At 34.8% G+C, this 27,751-nt stretch overlaps 1 protein-coding gene across 2 annotated transcripts in view; it reads right to left on the reverse strand.

Moving 5' to 3' along the window:
- Window positions 1-9,189: 9,189 nt before the first annotated feature.
- The window catches only part of Dad (Daughters against dpp), a 184,496-nt gene continuing 165,934 nt past the window's right edge, over window positions 9,190-27,751 (reverse strand). For both annotated transcript variants that reach the window (XM_068378750.1, XM_068378751.1), the window contains 4 exons: window positions 25,546-25,599; window positions 24,240-24,320; window positions 13,724-13,921; window positions 9,190-13,080 (listed from right to left, as the gene is read on the reverse strand). In XM_068378750.1, the coding sequence (XP_068234851.1) occupies window positions 12,743-13,080; window positions 13,724-13,921; window positions 24,240-24,320; window positions 25,546-25,599 (671 nt within the window). In that variant the 3' untranslated portion in view covers window positions 9,190-12,742. The remainder of the gene's footprint in view (window positions 13,081-13,723; window positions 13,922-24,239; window positions 24,321-25,545; window positions 25,600-27,751) is intronic.

Raw genomic sequence — 27,751 nt, forward strand, 5'->3', positions numbered from 1 at the left:
TCTTCACTCCATACATCCACTCAAACCTTGGCTTTCCTTTTATACTTCTCCCATCAACTCTTGCATTCATCACCTTCTTTAGCAGACAGCCATTTTCCATTCTCTCAACATGGCCAAACCACCTCAACAAATACTTCTTTGCTTAAACCACATGGGTCAATCACTCACTGTCCAAGGAAAAAAGTAGACCTTTTTTTACTGATATGCTTGTCACCAAGTATAGTTTATCAATGTGAAATGTAATAGATCCAATTCCTAGTTTTCATGAAGTTGATCTGACTATTTTAGCATTTCAGTCCTACGAAATTAAGAATACTGTATCTTGGTTAACCTTTTCCTGTAGGTGTAGACTCAAATGGTATTCCTTTTTCTGCTTTTAAAAACAGCTGCTTCCTTAGTTCTTAAGTTGTCTGTAATCTCTGGCAAGTTAGCTATATGATGTTCTTTTTGTACTTGGCAAATTAGTACTTTTACTATATTTGGTAAATGTGGTTGAGGTAGCTGTAGCCTTGCCAGTTATCATCCAATCTCTATAACTCCCAACTTACTGAAGTTTTTGAAAGCCTACCAGCAAAACATCAAATGAGTATTCTAAAGGTAATAAATTTTTCCTTACTTTGGAGTTTGACCTTCATAGGGGCCTTGGTGCTTGTGAGGTTCCTCTTAAAATTTCAAGTGTTGTAAACAAAACCCGTAATTCTGTTGATGAAGTTTATTTGATTTGTCTTGACTTGAGGACTGCTTTGATTATGTTAATTGTGAGACCTTTATTTTCAAATTTAAACAAATATTTAGTTGATAATTTCCTCATGTTATTGTTGAATTTTAACTAACATATTGCAGAGAATAGTTAATGATGTTTGCTATAGTGACATGGGAATGTATATATGTACACTATACAGATTGAGAATCCGTTATCCAAACTCTGAAACAAGTACAGCTGTTGTATTCCCTCACGTTTCCTACCCTTGGACTACCTGGTATCTCTTTCCTATAAGCAGTTGCCATAGGGAGGCCTTTGCTCCTTATTTATTGTAATTATGTTCTTTTTGTGTGCTCTTTGGTTTCAAATATACAATACACTATTCAAAATGACGATAAAGACTGGAGATATGTTTATAGCTAGTAGTGAAAAGAGTAAACATTTATGTTTACTGTATTTATAACACAAACAGTTAAATTGATGAAAAAATTTGAAGCCTCTGGGGAACAACAATTATTTGTGACCTAGAAAAACCAAGACAGCTGTTGAATTTCTTTCCAAAAATTAAGGAGAAATAGAAAAACATAACAAAGAGCAAAAATTATTTAGACACGAAGTTCGTTTGGTACTCTATCTATCTATCTTTTAAACACTATAAAATGTCACTTTAATTGCAATTTGTATTAATGGAAAAAGAGGGATTACTACTGTACGAGAATTAGAAGGTTAAAATAATCTTTAAATATGTGATATCAGGTCCGCCATCAATAATTCAATAAGGGATAATCGTGGAATAATTAGGGGATTTAATTAAAATTAGCTAATTTCATTAAGATAATTGACATATGGCATCGTTTGGTCTTGAAAATTGCGGTCAGTAGTAAACAAAAGGGAAACCCTGTTGTTGATTTCAAAGAGACGAAAGGGGATGAATACAGCAGAGCTTGTCTCTTGAGAAGGAGTCTAATCTTTAAGGAGGCTTATTTTCCATAGGTATCCAATTACTGTAAGTTACTTGAGATAGGTTTTAATACTTCTTATGTTCTATGTCGTCTCTAAGCGTTCCTTAAAATGACTTACCCTCACATTTTCTGTGATTTCATAAACAAATCTCTAAATTATAAGCTCAAGTACAAGAAAGGGTTTTCTTTTAGTTTCCATTTAGTTTTTTAACCTTTTCTCTCTTAAGCTGGTGTATAAAACAGCCAATAGTCTACCTTGTTTTTCCCTAAAATGACTTATCCTCACATTTTCCTTTATTTTATAGACAAATTGCTAAATTGTTATTTCAAGTGCAAGAAATGGTTCTCCTTCAGTTCCCATTTAGTGTTGTAACCTTTTCTTCCTTAAAGTGATCTGTAAAACAGCCAGTTTCCTACTTTGTTCTTGAATACTTAATTCTCTTTAGCACATTACAAGAGAATGAAATGGGAAATTTACTTTTAAATTATCTGCTTCATTGTGGATTTTTAGAAGAGAAATTTACAACTTTGATCTTATTTTAGATTTGTTTAGATGCAAATGAATAAATCAAGAAGGTAATTATAAACTATTCTAAGAAAGTGCTAAAATTTGCATCACTAGTTATAATGAATTATGTTCACACATTTCAACTTATTTATGTGGTATTTAATAAAAATAATTACTTTAACATTTATGCAAAGATGTAATTCTCTTTTTTGTTGATTATCCAATTATTTAATTAATTAGATTGACAGCATTTTGTTCAAATAAAAATTTTGTAATATATTTTGTTTTGTCATGTAGCTAGGGAGATAAGGACCAGGTAACTGATTTTGAATAAGTAGTCCTGTTGATACAATAAAAATTTTTAACTAATTTCAAGTTTCAAAAGTACAAGAAAACTATCTTTTAATTCAGTGAAAAATCCTGTGGAGGATTAGGCTAGTTGATTAAAAGGGGGATGAAGTTAGAAATGCCACATCAGCCATTAACAAATCTCCACATGTTAACAAGCCCTCGGTCTTTTCTGTTTTGATAATAATGGACTTTGTAAGCTCTTGATCTCTTTAGCTTCGTTTGCACAATCTAAGAAGCCCAGTAATTTTTCAGACCAAACAGAAATTCTAACCAAACCTATTCAGTTTTGAACTAGCCTAACTCATCAAGTTTTAACTACTGATTCCAGTTCATCAGTCTATAGGGGTTCAAATGGTGCACAGCACACAGCAGAGTCTGAGTTTCTCTCTTAAACCTTCACACTCTAAAACTATAATATCTTCTGCTACATAACCCTTGCTTTTCCATAATCCATCCAGGATACTGCTATGGACCTTTGTATTCCCAGGAAGAAATCTGAGCTTGTATTCTGGATTCTAATATCACTTCACTCACTAAAGTAAATGCTAATAAGCAAACAAGTATATTTTTACTAATGGCTTGGTAAATCATTTGGTCCCTGTTATTGATTGGTTGCAACATGTCTCGAATGGCAGTGCACATTGTTCACTCATATACTCGGCCAATGGTACATCTTTACTTTTCTCTAATGATGTTGATGCAGGTGCTAGCACCTTTGTTGCTAATGATGTTAATGTAGGTGCTAGCCCCTGTCCCCTGTATTACTGTAACAAGTCCCTTAACATACATAGGCACACAGGTTCTTATTGAAAATAAAAAAGGTACCTCATGTTTCCTACACACTCTTCCCTGCACTGTTAATAGACCATCTTTTGTTATCATGCTAGCACGAGCTTTATCATATTTGAATTTTTGTAATATTCCTCGGAAGTCGCTGTATATAAATTCAATGATAGTTTAATAAAGTTTAGTTGCACTCACCTCACCTAACTGCTCGGTCCGCACAGCGGCTTTTGATATAAGGGAAAATTTTCACATTTGTAGGTTTTGTACAAATTGATAATGTCATTTGAATGTTAGAAGTAGATGCATTAATCTGCATAACTTATTTAATACTATATATACATTTAAGTAATACTTTGATAAACATGAATAAGGTAAGGAAAAATTAATATCTGGTCAGCTTTTAAATTAATCTCATAATTAAAGGATACATACTTGTTAGTAAACTTAGTTTAGGTTATACTTTTAGTTTTCTCAAGAACAGGAAAATGAAGATAAAACTCAGAAGAGCCCCACTTTGGAGAGATATCTCCTTATTTCTGAAAGGTAAACAAATAAGTTACTGAAGATGAATACTGATTCTTTTTATTCTCCTTAGTTGTCAAAAGCAGCACTTCCTAGACAACATATACTGGAGGTCTATGGGTTACAAGGGTCTCGAGTTCAGATTCACCATTACGAAGAGGCTCCCATAAGGTACTTAAGGAAATCCTCACTTGGTTCTTTGATACAACAAACTACTAGCCGATGCATAGTAGCACATTACGTTTCACTTTAGCATTAGCTTGCTATCTGTGTTTTTATATGCATTCATGAATTTGGGACCACTTTTTATTTGGATATTTTCATGCCTTTTTTTTTTTTTTTTTTTTTTTTTTTTTTTTTTTTTTTTTTTTTGTCTGGAAATTGTAAGGGAGACTTCTGTTGGCAGTGGGCAGGTCAACCACAGGAATACTGTAAAGGTAAGGAATTGTTATATTTATTACTTACTGCTAACTAGTACTGTATAAGTATAGGTAGCCAACATTCCTGTATAGGGTACAGGTATTTGTATGTATCACCATCATCAAACATTGTTAGTTCACTGCAGGACAAAGGCCTCAGACTTGTCCTCCCAGCATGTCTGCAAATTTTCTTAACTCCTCAATCCATTGTCTTCTCTTCCTTCCCGTGTTTTGTTTGTAATCTCTAGGGACCCCGTTCTATTATTCTTTTTGTCCATCTATTATCTGTCATTCGCATTATATATGCCCACATCCATTTCTTTTTCTTACCTGTTTTTAGAAAATCCTCTAATTTAGTTTGCTTTTTTATCCATGATGCCTTTTTTTCTCTCCCTTACTGTTATTCCCATCATTATTCTTTCCAAATTTCTTTGAGTTGTAGCTAGCTTATGTTCTAATGCTTTGCTAAGGCTCCAAGTTTCTGATGCATAAGATAATACTGGTAGGGCCCATATGATTAAATAATTTTGGTTTTAGTGAAAGTGGCATTTTAATTTTCATAATCTCATGTAGTTTACCAAAAGCTCTCCATCTCATGCTTATCCTTCTTTTTAATTTCAGTCTCATGTTCTGGGGAAACACTTACTGTCTGTCCTAAGGACATATCCATGAACAATCTCAAGAGGTTTGTCCATAACCCTTATTTGTTGTCTGCATTTTCATTGAACATTATCTTAGTTTTACTCATATTTATTTTCATTCCTGCATTTTTGCATTCTCTATTAAAATTTTCTATAATCTTTTGCAATTCCTCCCATGATTCTCTAAGTAGAACTCTGTCATCTGCAAATCTTAACTTGTTGAGGTATTCCCCATTAATGTTAATTCCTACATTTTCCCAGTCTCAATTCTTAAAAACTTCTAGGCACACTGACTAATTTAGGAGGGATGAGGTCTCCCTGTCTGTGTCCTTTATCAGTTGGAATTTTCTCCCTATCCTCACGTTGCTTTAGGGTTGATGCACTTCCTATATTGATATCATCAAGTGTTTTAACATAATATGCTTTGAAGGGCTCTCATTACGGCTGAAGTTTTCACCGAATCAAAAGCTTTCTCTTAGTCTGTAAATACCATACATAATGATTTGTCACACATTGTTGAATTCACAATTAGGTGGTTAATTAGATGGATATGATCAGTTGTTAAATACCCTCTTATAAAGCCTGCCCGCTCTCATTGTTGAATAATCTAACTGCCTTTTTATTCGGTGTAATATGATTTTTGTAAATATTTTATATATTACTGAGAAGAAACTTATTGGGCAGAAATATTTCATATTGTTTGCGTCTCCCAATTTGTGAATCAGTATAATGATAAAGTTTTGCTCCTGTGAAATCAATTATTACACCATCTTCTGCTTTGCCTCTTTTCATGCCTTTTAATGCTTTCTTTACTTCTACTGTTACTTTTGGTAACAGGTCAGTTGTTTCATTATTTCTATTGGCAAAGTTATTTCTTATATCACTATTGTATAGCATTGTATAGAAATCCTCTGCAATTTTTATCTATACCTCTTTTGTTGATATTTCCATTTTTATCTTTTAAAGCAAATATCTGTTTGTGCCCTGTTTCAAGTCTTCTTTTTCATTTTCATCAATTTGATGCTTTCTCCTTTCTTCAGTGTTTCCTCGATTTTGATCTGATTGTGCTTATAAATGTCATGGGATTTTAGTGTGTTTATTGTTTTGGAACACAGGTAATCAAATTTCATAAACTGTATACTGATGGCTCCAAATCTGATGCTGGCGTTGGATTTGAAGTATGTAGTAGTGCTTTTAATTGTAGAGGTACACTTCCGCTAGCATCCTCTATATTTACTGCCGAACTATATGTCATACTAACCGCTATTGATAAAATGGCATTACCATTTTAATGAAGAAAGAAGTGTCCTACAAGCTGTAGAAGTTTTTAATTCCAAAAATCCTTTAGTTTTAAAGATTTTAGAGTGGCTTTTAATTATTGGTATGAAAGGTATAACAGTTAGATTTTGCTGGGTTCCGGCACACGTAGGGGTGTCTGGAAATGAGAAGGCGGACGCTGGCAAAGAGTGCTACCAAGAAAGTATCCCATTCCCAGTATGATTTTTACCTACAATTAAAAGTTTTATTTATAATAATTTGCAACAGCATTGGGATAGTTTACGTGAAAATAAGATGAGAGAAATAAGTAATGTTATACCTCCTTGGAGGTATAACAGGACGCCCGGAAAGTGGGAGAATACTCTTTGCCATCTTCGCATTGGTCACAGTCAGATGATACATGAGTTTTTGCTGGCTGGCCAATATTAACCACATTGCAACGACTGTTTGGTACCATTGACAGTGAGGCATTTGTTAACTGAATACCCCACATATAGTAGTGAGAGAAATAGAAATCTGTTTTAGGCTCGAGGTGAGGATGACAGGTTCCTCCCTGCCAAGATTCTTGGACATGAGGTGTCCTACCATGCTAGTAGTATTTTTAGCTTTATTTCAGAAGCAGATCTTCTAAAAGATATTTAACTTTTAAAATGACATCTTTACTTTTATGGTTTTAATAGAATATACTTTTATTTTTAGTTACAATAAACGATATTGACATCAATGATGCCAGAAAATCTCAAATCAATCAATCACTCCAATCTTTTCTTTATCAGGTTTTTTTGGTGCTTTCTGATATTTTTCCTTGATCTTGTTTAGGAACTTTTCCACCTATATGTTGTGCTGATTCAAATACAAATTTTGTTAAATTATGTTCATTTCTTCTTTTCATGCTTCCATTTCATCATGGAGGAGGGAATACCTATTCATATTGCTAAACAAAACTCATCAAATTTTTCTCTCATTACAGTTCTTTTTCCTTCTGAAAATTAGTTTTTCTCTTCCTAAACAAATTTTACTTCTCACCATTCAATAGTTGCTCAACTTTTAACTTATTTAACAGTTATATCTTTAAGTAAATTAAATTTTTCACTGAGATTAAAATCTCTCCTTTCTCCATGTCCATTTCTTATGTTTCTTTTTATAAAAACGGGTGTTCATAATTTTAAGATTATTTCTTTCAGCTAATTCTACAATCATGTCTCTGTCATTTTTTTGTGACTACTCCAAATTTATTTGCAGCTAATTCCCTTCTCTTTTTTTACCTACTTTTGCATTGAAATTCCCTAAAACAAATGTGAATTTAATATTGTTTTCTTTCAAAGATCTGTACAGATCTTCATAAAAAGTTTCTTTGTTATGACACGAATACAAATCCTTGTTCTTTACAAGGAGTAGCTTGGCTTAGTTGGATGTTCACAGTCATAAAAAACTCAAGTGAGGTGGCAGCTAATCCCCCTGCTCAGCCCGCACACTCACATTGGAACTCCACCTCTTTTGACTGGTCGAGGAGAGTGAACACGTGTTGCTCTTCCATCTTGGGTTTAACTGGCATATTTACCTTTCTATCTTTAACTACAGATTCCAGCTAGCGCTGAAACAATCTTCTTAATTAAAGGACTCAGGTTAGTATGGCTAGAAAAAAATACAAATTAGTTTAAAAATTGATGTTTCGTTCAAGCTCACACCAACATTTGCCCATTCATGTTTGCCTGATGTTTCCTTGCGTTCGACGTCAAAATTCGTGCCTGCCACTCGCACTCCTAGATTGTGCATTGGGACGGGATCAGGGTATTACTGTTTACTGATTGTGTAGACAGGACCAAGTCTTTATCTGAACACACTCCAACAAATGTACAAATTATAATCAGAAAAAGATGAAAAATAAGTTGAAAGATTTTGAGTAAAATGCAGACTAAACCCTCTTAAAATTGTAGCTTCTAATTGTAACTTTGTGTACCTTTAGGAAATATTAATTTCTTATCTCCAGGTATTTGAAAATATACCTTATTTTCTATACTGTATTTAAGAACTGTGAATATAATAACTCCATAACTCGGGTCTGTTACTATTGTAGCAAAGACCAATTTCTTTATTCTACTCACTACATGAACTATCAAAAACTATCTTGCTTTTCAATGCAAGATGTTGCTGTGAAACCTACTGTAGCCAGAGTGAGTTTTGCATACCTGTATTTATCTCTGAGCTTGGCTTCCACTATTTTTGATACAGTAGATGGCAATTGAAGACTTTGTATCTGCATGGCCCAAGTTGGGTAATATTGCCTCTCAACATATTGCTTTGTGTATTTTATGAATAACCATTTCATTATATTACCATTTGAATTTTGGTAAAGCTACTTTCTTATCTATACATCTCAAATAAAATACAATACAGTGGTACTACTCAGGTTATGTTGAGGTGTCTCAACTTTGAGAAAAAGAGAATAATTTACAAGAAGTTTGAGAGGCTGGACAGGAAGAGAAAAATTGGAAATAAATTACACAGAATGGTACCCTTTATTTACTTTGTGTTGTTGTTGCTGTACTAAGGGCCATATGGAAATTTTAAACCCATTAACAGTAATTTCTCTATTCAGTAGGGGAGAAAATTTTCAACCCATTAACAGTAATTTCTCTATTTAGTATGGGTGACCAAGTTAGATTTGTACGGCATTGTCTGTCTTGCAAGGTTTGCAATCTCTGGTTTTTATTTGTTATGCAAAAGATTTTGTCTTGATTGAGCTATGTAATGACAATTACCAGTTCATAATAGGAGAAAGTTTGACTTGCGATTTATAAACAAGGAATTATAAGTCATTTAAAAAGATGATGTACAGTTTTATAGTTTTATAGCATTCTCCACCTCAAGTGATTGTACTATTACATCATGTCGGAGTCCTCCGATTGATCTTCCATGTATAATTTTTTGCTTTTCAGACAAGCGGTTTATAGTACTGTTGTACAGTATAGCATACAGAAGTGGCATTTTAAATTTACAGGTATAAGGGAATAATACATTTTATAATCTAAAAGTTTTTAATAAAAATCAACTGTACATGTTTCAAACATGGTCGACCCATAATTCAGAATATGCCATGGTGAAGCAGTGGTAGGTAGCATTACCAGGTTAACAAAAATATATAAGGCTGGAAATTCCTTCCTCTACAGTTGCAACCAGCCTATGCTTCTCCATTATTTAGTAACCTATTATATATACACTATGTACATTACTGGATACATTGTACACCCCCTAAGACTTTCAGATGGATGTAGGGGAATCGAAATGACAAAATAATCATGGGACATTGTACACCTCACATAATTACCATAAGCAATAGTTAAAAACGTATGCCCACTGAAAACTGAAATATAAAATACTAAGGAACAGTATATGTCACATTTAAATGCAGACGTTTCCTGAAGACAGAAATAAAGGCATCATCATGTGAGCAGCCACTTTTTAGCCTCAAATGGCATGTCTAAGAAAAAGAAAGGGGCCCTTGAAATTAAGAAATGTGGTGATATCAGGAAACTCCGTTTGGGCATTCACTGCAGCTTTCCAATTTTAAGTTGGTGGAAGACCTAAGCAATGCTCCTCCATCTCGTTTTTATTAAGTAAAATTAATCCTAGTTTTCACTTAAAACACTGGCATATCAGTCAATTTAATTTCATTTATGCTTTATTCAAAATAGTATTTACTATTTTTATTCATCTCTCACACACACCCTAACAATACACAGCAACTGTGTAATGGAGGAATTATGGCACAAAGTAATACTTTCCTTTCAAACCAGACATGCATACAAACCGGTTATATTGTTCCATCAAATCCTCTTTCTTCACACACCAGTCCATCCTCATTACTATCATAAAAAACAAATCTACCTAATCTAAAACTACTTTTTAAGTCTGGTATCGTTCTAACAACCATGCCATCTACTATCACACAAACCTTTCCATGGCTTGGCCAACTGTACCATTGAAAGTATTATCACATATGACTCGCATATAAGCTTTTCTTTACAGTAATGCTACAGGTCAAATTACCTACTATACCTCACATGACCCTGTATAATCTCTTATGAGGCACTTTGCAAGTTTTGGTCCCATCCTCTAGCTAAAAAATACTGAACCTGTAACCAGGGTTTATCAAAAGTAGAATCTAGCATTGATCTACAATGAATAACCAATAGTTCTTACAAATAAATGGAAAGTAAGCATGCAATCCTTGCTAAGCATGCATATTTTATAAGTGTAGCAATTCTGAAATCTTGCCCTGGTTACAATCTATAAATACAATCTGGGATTTAGCTTCTTCTCTGGTTAACTTTATCCTCAACAAAGCAGTTCTTTTAAGAAGACTCATTTGCTAATGGAAGAAAGATATTTATTAAGAGTACCTATATGAGGCTTGAGGCTTGCAACTGGATTTAGCACTAACTTACTCAAAAAAAAAAAAAAAAAGAGGAAGCCACTTGTTGCACCAGATCATTGAAGACTATTCTAGATTAACTGATGTATTATCTATATCCAGATAAACCCCTTGTAGAGTATTCTGGTTGAAAAATTTAAATAAACTATAAATCTTGACTTTGCAAATTGTAAAAAAAAAAATTCAGTTACTATATGCAGTGCACGGAAAATAAAAATAAGAGACTGCAACTACATACTTTAGGATAGGTTTTTATAATATCATCAAGTGCTTGATCAAAGATTCCCATATTTCATAAAAAAACTATCAAGTCTTAATCCAGAAATATAAAAGCTGAGAAACTTCCAAGCAGAAAAAAAATGGGGTAAAAAACTAGCAAAAGGTGCCCTCACATATTGCATTTAAATTCTTCAAAACACTGGCACCATCTTGGATATAGCAAGCCAAACATGCACTGATGAAAATGGAAAAGTCTACACATTGGTACTGTTCTGATCCTTTTCTAAAAGATATTGCTGAAGAAACATTTAGCAAATATCAATTTATGTAACAATTGTGCAGAGAAGAGCTTTCTCTGTACATTAAAGCACTTTTAACAGTAATCTGTTGCTACACCAGATCACAATCAGTTTAGCATAATTTTGTTACACATTCAATATATATCTTATTTATATGGTATATGTATATACTTATGAGGTAATTAGCAAGTGACATTCACTTTCAAGTTTGGCAAAATAACTCTGGTACTGTCCTTTTTTTTGGGGGGGGAGGGAAATTATTTACACTAATGGCTGGCCAACTTTCACAATTTTCAGAATAATGAAGCAATGAAACCTAAAATTTATACAATACTGTAGTCTTATTATATGATATGAGGGCACCAGGGTTTGCAAGGAAGCTATTTGTACTTCTGTGGAGTGAAAGATCCTTTTCCTTTGTAGCACCTATTACGATATCAGCTATCCGCATATCTTAAAGATTAATTCATGGATGACATAGCACAATGGGAACTTTTATTTAGTGGACTCTTTTAATACTACTCATTAACATGAAGAGCACATTAAATATTTTTCATTTGTTCTTAATTGCTTTATTTTGTAATTTTGCAATAAGGAGACAATGGAACTGTCACTGAACTGATAATCAAGACAATTAAAATCATTTAGAGAAATGTTTGTGACTGTCAGATTAAAATGGACATCATAAAACTGCCTGTACATTACTACACATGATGTAGGATGCCAGCCAATTTACATTAAAAAAAATGTCAGTTCCATTCAGCTTTACACAGAAAAGATGCTACCCTAAAAGCTAAAAGAAATATATATGATGTAAAAAGAGTACCTAATGAGTTAGCAAGATTAGACAGTTTAATTTTTTCATGTACTTTCACATTTTCATTTTAAAAATTATCTTACAGAAAAGAAACAACAATGCAAATGCATAAACAAAACATAAGTTTTATTTATGCATGCGTTGCCATTCCTTTACAAAATTTTGGTTTCAAACACAAAAAGTTGATGATCCTATAGAGGAGAAACATACATTGCAGACATTAACAAAATAACAAAACTCGACTAGATTTCATTATAAAATTCTTTTACACATGGTGCCCTGTTTATTGGCATATTTCATTAGTCCAACTGTGACCCATTAAGAACAATTTGACATACATGAATCTTGTGCGTCACAATAATAGTTTCATATAAATACTGTAGCAGAATACCATAAAATGGAGGGGTCTTAGTACATCTCACACTTATACAAACAGGCAAAGATTATCAGAAAAACAAGATCTGGTACCAGTGCTTAATTGTTATCAGTTACTGTTTGAAACATGTTCTTACTGCACCAAAGTCACTATGGTAATCACACTAGCCTTAGCTGGGTCAACATTATCTAAGCTGCCCATATTAGTGCTACAACATCCTGATATTGCAAAGAGGAGTTCCGTCTCACAAACATGATGTCTGAGAGTCTTTCTTGCTCCATCTTCCTCTCTCATTTTGCTGCTCCTACTGGCTGCTGAGAGCTAAACGTGCCCACTCCTGAAGTCCTACTGGACCAGCCAGCAGCATGAATACATCAGGTGGGTAGAGCTGTAGAAGGGCAGTATCTACCTGAATAAATCATGTTATCATCTCACAGGCACAAGTAAAATTTCTAGCCAGCATGGGCACTCTGTGATTTCTTGACGATGGTAGTTGCGTCCCCAGCCTTTAGCAAAAGAAACCCTAACCGAATTTTGATCGATAGGTCCTTCATGCACCAAGTCTGGATGAAGCGGAAGTTTCTGATAGAGCCGGGCCTTATCATAATCAAAAATATTAATCAAATGACCCGGAGGAAGCTTATGGACGTTGAAATTGGAACGCGGATGAATCCCACCATCCAAAGTTGGCGAATTCACAAAAAGGGGTATATCGGAACGATTATAAACCCACACACCTCCACCTTCTTGGTAAAGAACTAAACCTGAGGAAGCAAAAAAAAAAACTGTTTACAGAAAAAGGTCATTTAATAATTTACTGATAGAGTAATACCTCAGAGATCCAACACTCAAGAACTAAAAGTTTGATAATTAAAAATTTTATTTTAAAAATTATTTCCCTAGAGGTCCAACACCAATTTGGATGTCAATCTTCAAAGAATCTATGGTTAGAGACAAGGCCACAGAGCCAGTTTACTTGTAGCTCTCCCCCAGTTCAGGCCCTGCAAAACATTGCATCATTAACTTTTTCATGTTTTTAATCCACACACAATGGAAATATTTTTTTTAAAGTTTTTTTTTTTTGGGGTAAGTTCTTATATGCGAACTAATATTTATTAATGTTAACTGTAAAATTGATCCATCAATTCTTATGGCGAGAATTGATTCAGCGTTCAAATACTGTTTTGGAACAAATTATGGAATGATCTCCGAGTTACCACTATATCTATACATTATTTCAATCAAAATTTCACATTTAATTAATAACTACTCCTCTTGACATATCACATATCTTTGAAGAGAGAAAACTTATTTCTTTTGTATATGAAAATATTTATGATGGAAATCTTAATTCAATTGATACAGGAAAACTTGTGTGTCCTTCAAGTACTAGAAAATTACACTCACCTAGACCAATTTTTTCTTTAGTTTTTTTGCTTTGTTCCGTGGGAGAATAATTTGACCCTGTTGTAAGAGAAGCTAAACATAGGCCTTCTCCATGTGGAATATCTCCCATGATGTTAAGAGATGGTGTTCTGACGGGGTAAAGTCGACCCACTCTAACACGGCCTTCCCAATACGCTACTTGGCACCAAGGAATTGTACCTAGAAAATAAAAACATTCTTTAGAACATAGCTACTTGGCACTAAAGAATTGTACCTAGAAAATATAAATATTCTTTTAAGCATAAACCTCGTAAAAACAAGATAAATGAGCATAAAATACTACTGCATAATAAATTTACAATTAATAAATGTGTTACTGATTTCAATATAACTCTATTAAGCTCAGAAATTCTCAAAGTTTAGACAAACTGTGTGTATATATATATATATATATATATATATATATATATATATATATATATATATATATATATATATATATATATATATATATATATATATATATACATTTTTAACCATCACGTCACAGATATCTTATACATTCAATGCATTCCAATATTGGAATAAATGTATAAGGAAACTGTATACCTCACATAGACCGTCCTCTTTTCACTCATTAAACTTAAGGAGGGTTTGCGTCTAGAACCACTATAATGCAATAAATAAAACCAACTACAATTTGCGCGAGAACAGTTGCAGACTGAAACATGATAAAACCAATTTAATTTCACGATCCGGCCGTATACAGAGAAATGCCATCAAACGAATAAAATTGGTATGAGGAAGATTGTCATAACATTTTCCTGTGAAGTTTAAAGTTTGCGGTATGAAAAAGCTCCTAACTTTTACAGCAAGTCTTGGTGCATAAAACTGTAAACAACTTCAGATACAGACTAGCCCTTTGATATGAAAGGGACAACTTGTTTACCTCTCGTGTGTTCAAGTATGTAAATATAAGTATGACTGTACGCGCACTGACAGTGCACAGTGTGTGCGTACATGTGTCTGAACGGGACGTGAAAACTTACCAGGCTGTCGTCCGCGTCGGCCCGACTACCTGGCGCCGGCAGTGTTGCCACCTCCGCCACTATTCAACACTAAACCTACATTTCAACCACATTCGCCCTCACGTACACTTATGTGCACTCCACATACACAAGTGTTGTTAACGATGATCTTCAATGATTCATTATGGGTTTTTGTTTTATAAAACCGACATAAAAAATGAAAGATAAATCTATAAACAACTTAACCTGGACACAGCGGAAAGACGAACAGGTAACTCCTAACGCTATTTTAACCACCTGTGAAAATTAATAAGAAAAAAAATCCTAAACTTCCGTGATCTAAGATATATATGATCATGATAATCGTATGAGCCTTTATGTTCTACCCTATCACACTATCGGATTCGTTTTACCTTTCTAATTAATTACAGAAATATCTAAAACTTTCGCCAGCAGTCATCAAAATTGTTCATTAGTTATTTAAACCCAGACGAACACTATCCGGGGACGATCTAAATTTACTTGCAATTTCTTACCTATTGCGAACCATATTAATCAGGATGAACTCCAATTCAATGTTAAGCGTGGAATTATATATGAAAACTCAAATTGTCATTTTATCGCATGAAGATATCAAGAATATTTAATAGCAGGCCCAAATTTGAGCTTTTTACTCGACAGACAATTTAATATGAAGTCAATTTGTATATTTTTACTGTCACAAATGCATCTATCCATATAAGAAATGCAAAAAGCTACTCATGATACAAAATAGTGCTACGTTTCTATATTTTATTAAAAAGTAGGATTAATATATTATTTTCGGAAAGAACTATCTGGGCGACACATCCTGATATGGTGGTTACCACTCAACATTCCGCGAAAAAGAAAAAAAAAACTTGAAAAGTCATTCCTGTAGAAAATTTTGAAAGTAATAATTAGCCTAGAGTTTCAAGTTTATGACAATGTTATTTAAGCCAGAATCCTTAACGCTCGACAAAAAATCTAAAAGAGAAGGCTTTACTAGGTAGCTAAACATTCATCCATATACGTAGATATAAAAAAAAAAAAATGAATAACCTGGAACATATATTCTTTAATGAAAGATGTGGGCATATCATAAAACTGTAGAATAGGAATTTGCAAAAATATGTTGTATGTATTGACAAAAATATTACCATTATGATTGGACAAGGAAAATAGCCTTGCTCCTTTCTGGAATTCCTTAAAAAGAGCTTTCAATAACTACGTATAGTAAGATTTAGAATAGCTTAAATGAGCAGATGAGGAAAAAATTTGGCAAATAGGATTCCCTTCACCAACATTTCTCTACATGAGAGTAAAGATGTCTTATTACTCATAGTATAAATTTGTATTAATCTTATTTAGACCTGATCTCGCTTTGTATGAACCTCAGTACAATTTTAATATCCCAACATTACTGGCTTTGATCTTTGCTTCCTTATGAAATATCGCATACTGTATTATCATTTGTACATTCCATGTAAATACAATATCTCAAACAATATGCAGAACACTTATTTCTTTTCTAAACTTGGGATCTGCATTTTCCCTACGGATAGTTTAGGTCTTTTAAAGCCCACACCTGATGTATTAAATGAGAAAAATTACGTGAATATGTTCGGGATAATTGCAATTTTTTGCTTGTACATAATGAGATGTGTTGCGGAACTATCATGGTATCACACCAACAAACCATCATCGATAGAGACGGGGGAGGGATGGACTCGTGGCCAAATGTCTTAATGCAACCATCATGGTTAATTATAGATTAAACGGGGCGACCAATTAACGCACAAGCACCGGAATCTGCGTACCACCCACGAAGAACAATCCTGCACATTTGGAGCCGTAGCAAAAACTTTTCTTTTCAGTTAATCAAGAATCGGTTAAAATTCCGTGTTACCCGGAGACATCTTCCCTTTCTTTAAATCATGTTTTGATCAAATGGTTGCGTATCCATAATTATATCAGGTGTTGGGTCACCTCTACATTACACCTGGTGGTAGCCATATCACATAAGAGCTCAACCTTTGGGATAGCGTAGAGACTCCACTGTGTTCAGAGTTCAGACACGTGAATGCTTTCCTTTCTGTTCACCTCTCCAGATTAGTAGTTTCCTTAGTTCCTGGTATATTATTTAAAATTTCCACTCCATATTGTCTTCAAATATTTACTGAGATGGTGTTAATTGCTAATCTTCTTTGACTCGATTTATTATTATTTAAATCTTTATACTTTTATAGAGTTCGTTCCATGAGAATGCAAGGCCACTGCGAATATTAAATGGTCTTATTAAAAAAAAAGAAAAAAAAAAGAAAAAAAAAGTTTCCAAAAAACAACAAAGCATTGAAAATTATTTAAAGCAACTCGCTCCTCCGCCTCTAAAGCAGATGGAAATGTCTGGGAAAGAATGAACGATGAACAAAAGTTTCTTAATCGCAATGAAGAGGCAGGTTTAAACTAAAGTAATTCCACGCTATTCCGGCGTTGGTGACAAACTTTCCTCCTATTCTTCGTTAGTTTCTGCAATTCCTTCGTGTATTTCTACATCTCACCATCTATATCTTCAAACATGGAAAAGTTATTACCGACACTCTTTAATACGAAACCGATTTAGTAATATTTAATTTAATATCTAAATTGTAAGAAATGATCACAGAAAACGACTATTACAGTATACTGTAAGTGTTGTATACACACATATATATATATATATATATATATATATATATATATATATATATATATATATATATATATATATATATATATATATATATATATATATATATATATCTCGAGGGTAAAGGGGAAGGGTATAGGATTGGGGGCATGAGAGGCGACACGGGAGGCTTGCAAGTTTGTCCGCGACTGAACGGCGCCACTGCCTCCCTGGCTCCACCCACTACCACCACTATTGCCACGTGATGAACACAATCTCGCGCGCCATTATTAAACAACACAAACATTCACACATAATACCTAATGATCAATGTGTTAATAAAGTTCAAGAAGAGTACACGATGTCCTTGGGGGGGGGGGAGTTTTCTTCCCAGCGAAGCAAGATATCTGGAGCACGTAAGGACTAACAACAAAATCTCTCTCTCTCTCTCTCTCTCTCTCTCTCTCTCTCTCTCTCTCTCTCTCTCTCTCTCTCTCTCTCTCTCTCTCTCTCTTTAATATTATATATATATATATATATATATATATATATATATATATATATATATATATATATATATATATATATATATATATATATATATATATATATATGTGTGTGTGTGTTCCTATAAGGATGGTTGTAGTGAATAATCATATTGGTCATTTTCATATATATATATATATATATATATATATATATATATATATATATATATATATATATATATATATATATATATATATATATATATATATATATATATCTTGTAAAAATTTCTTAGTTCTTTTAATCATATGTACCACTTCAATCGCTGACTTTCAACCGTCATTCCTCTATGGTAAGAAGTAATTAAAAATCCATCTTAGTCCAACCTAAATTTTGACAGACACAAAACTCTTGAATATTGCTAGCTAACGACACGAGACAAGGAAAGGATGGTGCCGCCACAGAATTGCCGGAGTAGGGTGGAGGGGAAGGAATTGAAGCGTAGTGGTGTCAACATTGGTTGGATGGAATCTCAGAGTGGCTCCTCAAATGGACTTGGAGGCGCCAGGTCAGAATTTAGCGCTCACCCCCGACCACCTGCATACTTTGTTATGCTCTTCCCGACGATTCCCTTCCCCTTCTATGTCCGATCGTCTCGGCTTCCAAATGCCAAGTCTGCCATACCTGCTCCATGTCCTACGTCCATAAAAACGGTTATTAAGAAATATTCTCTACTTTCACTAATTTGTTAAAGCGAGAGAAATTAAACTAGATAAAATGATAAAGTTACTTTTCTTAAAAAAAAAATAGCTACATTAATTTTTTTTTTTTAAATCTGTTCATGATATAAGACGTGAAACTTGTAAAAACGATGAACCCAAACTTTGATAGTCACCATAAAGATGGGAATTATAAAGCAAACAGCGATAACTCAGGAAAGATTATTCATGAAAAAATGGACCTTAACCATTGGGACCTTAGTCCACAATAACGTAAATAAAGTAGGTTATTATTGAAAAAGTGCAGTACATAAAAAAAAAATATTTTCTCTAAACGTAACCCCCATTTAACCTTGAAAATAATACACGTTTAGTATGCTCCTGAACACAAACTATGACCACCAATCACTCCACGATACCACAGAAAGAGAGCGAGCGAGTCTGGAAAAGCGCCCTCGGCAAAACTCATGAATGGAAGAGAGCAAAGTCCCAACTTTCCTGGAACCTATGAATGAACACGCTAGGACGACATAGAGGCGACGAAGCCTCCAGGATTAGTCAGATTCAGGATAGTCATTTTAAATAGTACACTGACAATACAGTATGATTCGAACAAAGTGAATACTGATACCGCAGAAAGGACACGCAAGCCCTGAATGTTAATTGATCGTTAACTAAATGCGGGCAATATTGCTCACGTTTATAGTGTAAAGTACGGTTACATATGATATTATTCTAAATACATACATAAACACATATATTATATATATATATATATATATATATATATATATATATATATATATATATATATATATATATATATATATATATATATATCGCCTTACGCTATTCCACATTGAAAGGCTAACGCCTTCACTACAGCATCAAATAACCATAAACATAAAGAGCCAGATTGACCGATGGGCATGAAAGCCATCCACGGACCTAGAAAACCTAAATTGAGCACTACACCGCTCAGTTCACGGCCAGAAAACAGAGGTAAGTGTGTCAAGTTTAGGTCAGAGGATCAGAAGAAAATCAATCTACAATGAGAAAACAAAGGATATCAAACTAATCTAGTAACTCCTTTTCGATACTATTACAACCACTTCTATAAATATTAATTTTACATCAATTTATGTCGTTAGATTGGACTTCTATCAAATAAAGAATAAGAATCGTGACACATTACTGACAAGTGAGCCTCCATGAACGCCAGTGATCAAAAGATTCCAAATTCAATTGGTTAACAAAAAATAATCCTTTCAGAAAGTCAAAGTAACCTGACATCCAATCACTGCTCCCTAATAATCTAAATAAGTTGATCCTGGTAATGATCGGAAACAAACGATTGCACAAGACGCGCCACAGAATTGACGATATTGTTAGCATGAATGGCTGCCCTTCACGTTTTAGAGATGGTCACTATTGCAACACTCGTTCATTATGGGTTGCATGGGCTATTTAGTTACACATGAGCAGAGGGGGGGGGGTAAAGGAGGCATGTGGATCCACCATTGGGTGTAAAGAAAGGGAGAGACTCCGAGATATACGAGTAGAAGCACGTAGGCTACTTCTTCTTGAGTCATCATCTCTTGCAACAATCAACTCTTCGATTACCCGTTCATTCGGCTTTTAACAAACGCCAAACACAACGAGCCTATTCACGGTGGGAAAATGATGCAACATTCACTATTTCGCTCGATCAAGATCCGTTGTTGCTAATCGGCTCTACTTGGCTCCATTATCTTCAAATAGTTTGATATCCACAGATACCAAAGAAATATATTAAGAAACGTAAACAAGTCAATTCTCACTTCTTTTGAATCAATTGGCACAGTGAGTACTAAACTGGATGTTCCGTTAAGTTGTTGCTGATATTACAAGACAGGTTGCTTTGAAAGATTCCCGAAAAAAAAAAAAAAATTCTGTCAGCATCTTTTTATTTCAAGTTGAAGCGTCAGCTTTCAGACTGAGGCGATTACGCAAGGTCAGGCGATCACAATGTGCACGGGCGACATTTAACTAAAGCCTCGAGCGTCCAAAATATGCAACCACTTCCTAATAAGTAGAAATGGAAAAAAAAAAACTAATTTTCTTCAGTACTGAATAATGATAAAAGTCAAATAGCAATTATTGAAGAAACAATTTAAATAAAGGATAATTTTACATAAAATTACATCTGCCACTATTGGCACGTGATGCATGTAATATCGCGCCCTTATTAAGCAGCAAACATTCATAAAACATCTAATGGTCGGTGTGTTCTTATACTTCAAGAAGAGTAAACTATAGAAGTAAGATATCTAGAGAAACTAATACCAGCTACGTTAATAATGTTCATTCCCACTAGAATTAGGAGTGGCAGAGAGGGTGACAAAGTGAGACTCACGTTAGGCGACAGAAGTCAACAAAGTTTATAAGGTCAATTACATCCCGAGTCGTTGTCTAGTGCTGGAACCCTGCAGTCATCAGTATGGTAATGCTGAGTGCTAAAATTTGGAAATGCCAAACAGCAGACGTCGCCATCTATGCACGTACAAATGAGGTCTTAATCTTTCCATTATTGGAACCTATCGGGAAAGTGACCTTAGGAAAATGCAAAAGAAAAAACCCACCCTGGAAAGAGAAAGAGAAGATGGTGGATGACCTAATCTGTAGCACTGACACGAGTGCATCTAAATTGCATATCAAGAAAACGTCTTAAGATAAAATATTTCCATGGGACATTAAGCTCAAGCTAAGAGGGGAAATGGGGGAACTTAAAGACATCGTCGGCGTTTCTGAGGGGAAAGGGGCCGAGGGTAACTTAGGGGAGCGACGAGGGGTACGGCGCCAGGACAACGGGCTCAAAGGAAAACTCTGGCGTCACCCTGCCCGTCGCCACCATACATACATTCCCCTGAACCCTCTTCCCCCACCCCCATAAAGTGATGGGGAGCAGATCATCTTGGCACGGTAGAGAAAGTGAGAGAAAGAAAGAAGGATGGATCACGGACAGGACAGTCAGTCCGTCGTTCCAATTCTTCTGGCCGCGAGGGCGCCGCCATCAGCATCAGTTCCAGTCAAGTAACGCATCTCGGGCGTCAGCAGCCACCAAGAGGAGACTCGGCGACACCAAAGGCCATCGCAGAGGGAGCCAGGAAGGGAGGAGAGACAAGAAAGAAAGGGGTTCCCCTAAGACGATGGCGACATGTAGGCGGCATCACTATACAAAGGTCGTTCCTTTTGCTTTTACATTCTTCCTCCCATTTGGGACTGACAGCATCGAGAGAGAGAGAGAGAGAGAGAGAGAGAGAGAGAGAGAGAGAGAGAGAGAGACCCAAGATATACACATCCTTGCTACCTGTCTGTCGACCGTCCCAAGGCCCCTCTGGTTCTGGCGCCAACCTTCGCCAACCACCACACTGGCGCCACTAGTGTCACACACTACATTCTCCTGTCGTCACCTTACATTCTTATAAGCATCATCATCTTTCCCACACACAACAAGACACGTTCATCCTTTACTGTCACCATCGACAACACATTCATTATAATACTTCTTATTGAAGTCATGGGTACAGATAGCATGAAAAGAAGTGTAATTACAGATATTTAAAGACTTGTCAAAACAAGGAAGGCAAGTTTGGTTTACGATTATATGGGTGCCAACGATCTTCGTGTGCTTTTGGCAACTGGAATGCCCCGCCTGGCGCCAAAGTTGAAGGGCGCCCCTACGTGAATGAAACAACAACCCTTGTTGGCGCCAAGAATTCTTCGTGTTCCTACAAACTAGCTAACCGACCTGTCGACGCCACCACCGCGGAACACCATCCGTCGACGATAACGATGCCTTGCTCTGACCCTTATTCCCAATCATCTTCATTCTCCCTTTTTCTTTTCCTACGACCGAAGAGAATAAGATTGTTGTTCATAAGCAGTTATTACAAATGAAAGCGAAATGCAAGAAGAAAGACTCTGATCCGGCTTGTTATTTTCATTTGAGAAAGTTCCGATCAAAATAGGAAATAAATACATTTCTGAATAAATATCTTTACACTAAATAGAAGTCAAGGTAACACTTTAGAAGGAAAGATTCAATGCCTAATGAATTTTCTACCTAATCAGACGGAAATTCGCAATGATTTTTATATAGATAAAATCAGCAAAACAGTACTACAAATATAATTATGATGTAAAAGGGAGTGATCGCACGCGTATTATGGGACAACGTTGAGAGCATGTGTAGGCATCCTTAACACAAACAGCCAAAGTAACCTCTACAGGAAGTTCTTGTCCTGTTTCCATCAAGATTTCATGGGAAAAACAAATGACTGAAACTTCATCCCATGAAAACTTACTCAAAAGAACCCATAAGCAGCAATAACTACGTTCATAAATAAAGGTGGTTTACAAACATCATGTAATATATATATATATATATATATATATATATATATATATATATATATATATATATATATACTCCTACGCATATTGGCGCAAATAATAATGATAATTATTATTAATAACCATAATAATTAATAATTCTAATAATAATAATTATTAATATTAATAATAAATCAATATCATCATCTTCAGCTTTCAATTCAATATCTCTCCATTCAACATCATCTACATCACGCCTCATAGTCCTCAGCCATGTAGGCCTGGGTCTTCCAACTATAGTGCCTTGTGGAACGCAGCTGAACATTTGGCGAATTAATCTCTCTTGGAGAGTGCTAAAAGCATGCCCAAACCATCTCCATTTCCAAATTTTACTTAATCTAGCCACTGCCTGATTTGCTCTTTTTCGATCTTTCACTAAACTCTAATTCTAAAGACCCTGTATTGGAGATCATAGTTCCTAAATATTTAAAAGATCCTAATCGTTAATCCGTTCTCCTTCAAATACTTCATCTTTCCATTGCATAGTCCGTTCTCCTCATCTGTCTTTCTTCTACTTATCTTGAGCCTAACCTCGTCAAGTACTTGATGCATTCTGGTAAACATATATATATATATATATATATATATATATATATATATATATATATATATATATATATATATATATATATATATATATATATATATTCTTCCCAAGAATTGGGTTCTACAAAGTGAACCCACTCCACAGCTCTTCTTGGTGACGAAATCCACGGTTACTCGAATACACGAGGCTCCTCTCTCTAATTCCTGCGCACCAGATCAGCTAATGTGCTGACACCGCCTCTCTTTAATATTCCGGGAAGAGAAAATCGAGGAATCTATGAACGACGTCCTCGGCAATGGGGAAATTCCCTTGAAACACGTAATGTTCCCAAGTTCCAAACATAACAGCAGGTTCTGCATAGATCAGGATATTTCATCTCCTCAGAGCATTGGATATTTATTGCTCATTGGGAATTATGGAACATATATCTATCGATAAGCTTTTGTTTCCAAAAAAAAGTCTACAAGCAAATTTCTATTTTCTTCTCTTTTGCCATTGAAAAACTTTAAGTAAGTTTAAACAAAATAAAAAAGAATAGAGAGTATTTTCACCAACACCTACAGCAGATATGCCCATAACCACGATTGGTGAGCCATAAAGCAGAAATGAATATCATAAGATTTGTGCAACTTACCAGGCCCATTATTGGAGTAGGAACAGTACTGGTAAGTACCACCCGTCTCTTGCGACTCCAGATCTTCGCTTGGAGCTGCATCTGTTTAAGATACAATTGGTATTACTTAAAATACATTTGAGAGAAATGTAAGGGTGATATGACAATAATAATAGATTATACAGGTGCGATACATAAAATAGATTAAAAAAAGTTGCATGGTAAGGTGATTGTCTAGGAAGATTTAACGGTAAGGTAGACAAAAATATTGCAAATGAAAGTCTAAGCTGTCTGTCGTGATCAAGATATGAAACATGTTATGGAAAGGGGATCAACTGTGTGGATTTCTATTTAAATCGAAATGTCTTGAGCATACCTCAATAGAAAAGGCAAGATTTGACACGAGAAGTGAGAATGACATATATTAAGAGTAATAAAACTGAGGTAGTATGTTCAGTAGTATTCTAAAATCGGATAACAAAATCAATAAGTGTGTGTGTGTGGGGGGGGGGGTATACTGTAAGTGCTAGGAAGAAAAACCATAATAGTTCAAACACTGAAAAATCGAAGTTTTAATGAAAGGCAGTTACACAATAAAATAATTTTGTGCCTCAATCTGACATGCAAGAGTATGACTAAAGTTGTCAAGTAGAAAGAGAACAAAGCGGAAGCAATTAAAATTCAGGTATACTGCGCGAAGAAACTGCTCTCTCTCTCTCTCTCTCTCTCTCTCTCTATATATATATATATATATATATATATATATATATATATATATATATATATATATATATATATATATATATATATATTATATATATATATATATATATATATATATATATATATATATATATACATATATATATATATATATATATATATATATATATATATATATATATATATATATATATATATATAATGGGGTGGTCTGATAGTTTAGAAAATTAGACAAAAGGCCAGTGAAGTTTGTATAAGTTTTCGGGAAGTCAGAGGAGAGTTTGCTGGACTGGATGGGAGAGGTGTGGGAACCAAAGGGCCTTCAGTGCAGGAAGTGGAATTGTTTGATAAGGGTGACAGACGCCGTGAGAAGATAAGCATTTAATATCCAGAGGAATATTTAATTAGACTAAATGATTTAAAATAAAGCAGGTGATCTAGATGAATTAAAAATTTAAACAATATTCAAGTTATGATATGAAGCAATTAATGTCTATAAGACTTTTTTATTCTTTATATAAGATCATGGAAATATTCTAAATCACGACTTTTTATATTAAATACAGTTGAATTCCAACTAAAATATACACATTTTGGAACTCACCTTCTGGTCTAAGTAGGTCGACATTAAATCTACTATATGGCGGCGGTGGGGATTCTGAAAGAAGAAAAAAAATAACATGCTTTGAACGTCTTCCTTAATTCAACTGTAACAAAAACTTAGTCAACTAAGTCATAATGGCATAATACAAACACAAAACGATACGACAATCACAATGATTAAAGTCGACTGAAACAAAGTAAATAAAAGGGGAATAGAATAAAAGGAAATCGGGGAAAACGAAAATTGGCCAGTTTCATTTCCATGGCGCCATAAACACCATGCCACCCCTAGACTTTATAACCTCCTAATCTCTTCTCTGCCCCCCCCCCCCTCTACTATGGATCAAATCACATGCTGTCCCTTGACACACGCTGCCTCATTAACCCCACAACTGCCCCCCCCCCCACCTGTCATTACTATCCTCCAAATTATATTCGAAGATTTCCAAATACTGCATAAAATGTAAATGCACCCATATGCTCTTTATGCCACAAATAACTATAAGACATGAAATCTGCAGGTAAATACCAGTTTATTAGTATATATATATATATATATATATATATATATATATATATATATATATATATATATATATATATATATATATATATATACTGTATATATATATATACAGTACACACACACACACACACACACACATATATATATATATATATATATATATATATATATATATATATATATATATATATATATATATATATATATTTGGGTTTCCAAACAGGCGTACTGAAAACACCTAGATTGGGAGCGCGCGTGCGATAAAGACCAAATATAGAAATGGCTGCTGACAGCAAGGACGTGAATCACTCGAATGATGAAGGGGTTTACGACCTTCGTGGTTCAGACCACCTCGACGCCGACGAGAGCAAATGGCCTTTCGTAGGACAACAAAATGTTAAATACGGTGCCAGGTAAGGTAAAATTATGATGTTACCAGCTTCAATGCAGTCAACCATAAATTAGCATGAATTAAAGCAAAAAGTACACCTTGCCTCCGTAATATCTGTTCATAACAGGCACGCGGTCTCTCTCTCTCTCTCTCTCTCTCTCTCTCTCTCTCTCTCTCCACTTTAACTCTTCTCGCTGCTACGTCCTCCCTCCTCCCTCCCCTTCCCCACTAGTCTGGCTCCTTCATGCCGCCAATGAATTAAGCACCGGCCCACTAATACGCTCAACACAATATTAGTACTTAAAACAAGCTCGAACAGCATCTCTTGTTTCTCAAGTCACGCAATCCCACATTCTATTGAGTTTACGTTGGCCAAAGGATATAGGTCTCACAATGCAACTGACGTCAACAAATGAAAAGGAAACCAATCCGGAGGTGTCCTTGCCAAAGAAAAAAAAAATACTTTCGACAACAGCCAACCTTACAACTGTGAAAAAAAAAAAATGGTACAGCAGTACTCAAATCACGATTATTACCTTAAATGACACTGCAGGACATCCCTGATTTAAATTACGTTATGTTGAACACCTACCGGTAGGTGGGCTAACGTTACCTGGAGACAACTTGTTAACCCAATCATCGATCATGCTTCTTTGGCCCATAAAGTAAATCCGCTAAAGCAGATTTCAATAAATTAGTTGTAGCCTAAGGTGATAAACATGCTTACCGAAATTGATGGGTCTCATCGATGTCTATTCTTTTTAATCTATGATTATAACTAATGTAATGGCATCAACTTCCACACCAATCCCCATTCAATAACAAGCTTAATTATTATGCTAAAAATAAGAAATCAAAGTAATTACCAGGTGGCAGAGGGCGTTGTGCAAATCTCATCCTGGATCTGCCATGAAAGCATTCCACACACTCCAGGATTTCCATGGCGGCTGCACCAAACCACCGCCGCCCACCTTTCCAATCCTTCTTCGTTTTGACAAACAATGGTGACGATGCACACAAAATATACACAAATTGGAAGACGATATACGGCTTTGAGAGTCACACTCGCTCCTTTATGTTGGGTTTTTTTTTTTCTTAGAAAACTCGAAAGAAATTTATCCTTCGACGAAAAAGCACCAATTTATATGGAAGACATTCGTATTTTCTTAGCCGCTTAGAAGTAAATGCAGTTATCACATGGTCAATGTCTGCTTAATAAAACTGTATATCACAGACCCCGTTTCCACAACCCGACAGGACATAACTTAGCCAAAACAAATTCATGGCTAA

This window comes from Palaemon carinicauda, chromosome 8, assembly GCF_036898095.1.
Source record: "Palaemon carinicauda isolate YSFRI2023 chromosome 8, ASM3689809v2, whole genome shotgun sequence".
NCBI classification, from domain to species: Eukaryota; Metazoa; Arthropoda; class Malacostraca; order Decapoda; family Palaemonidae; genus Palaemon; species Palaemon carinicauda.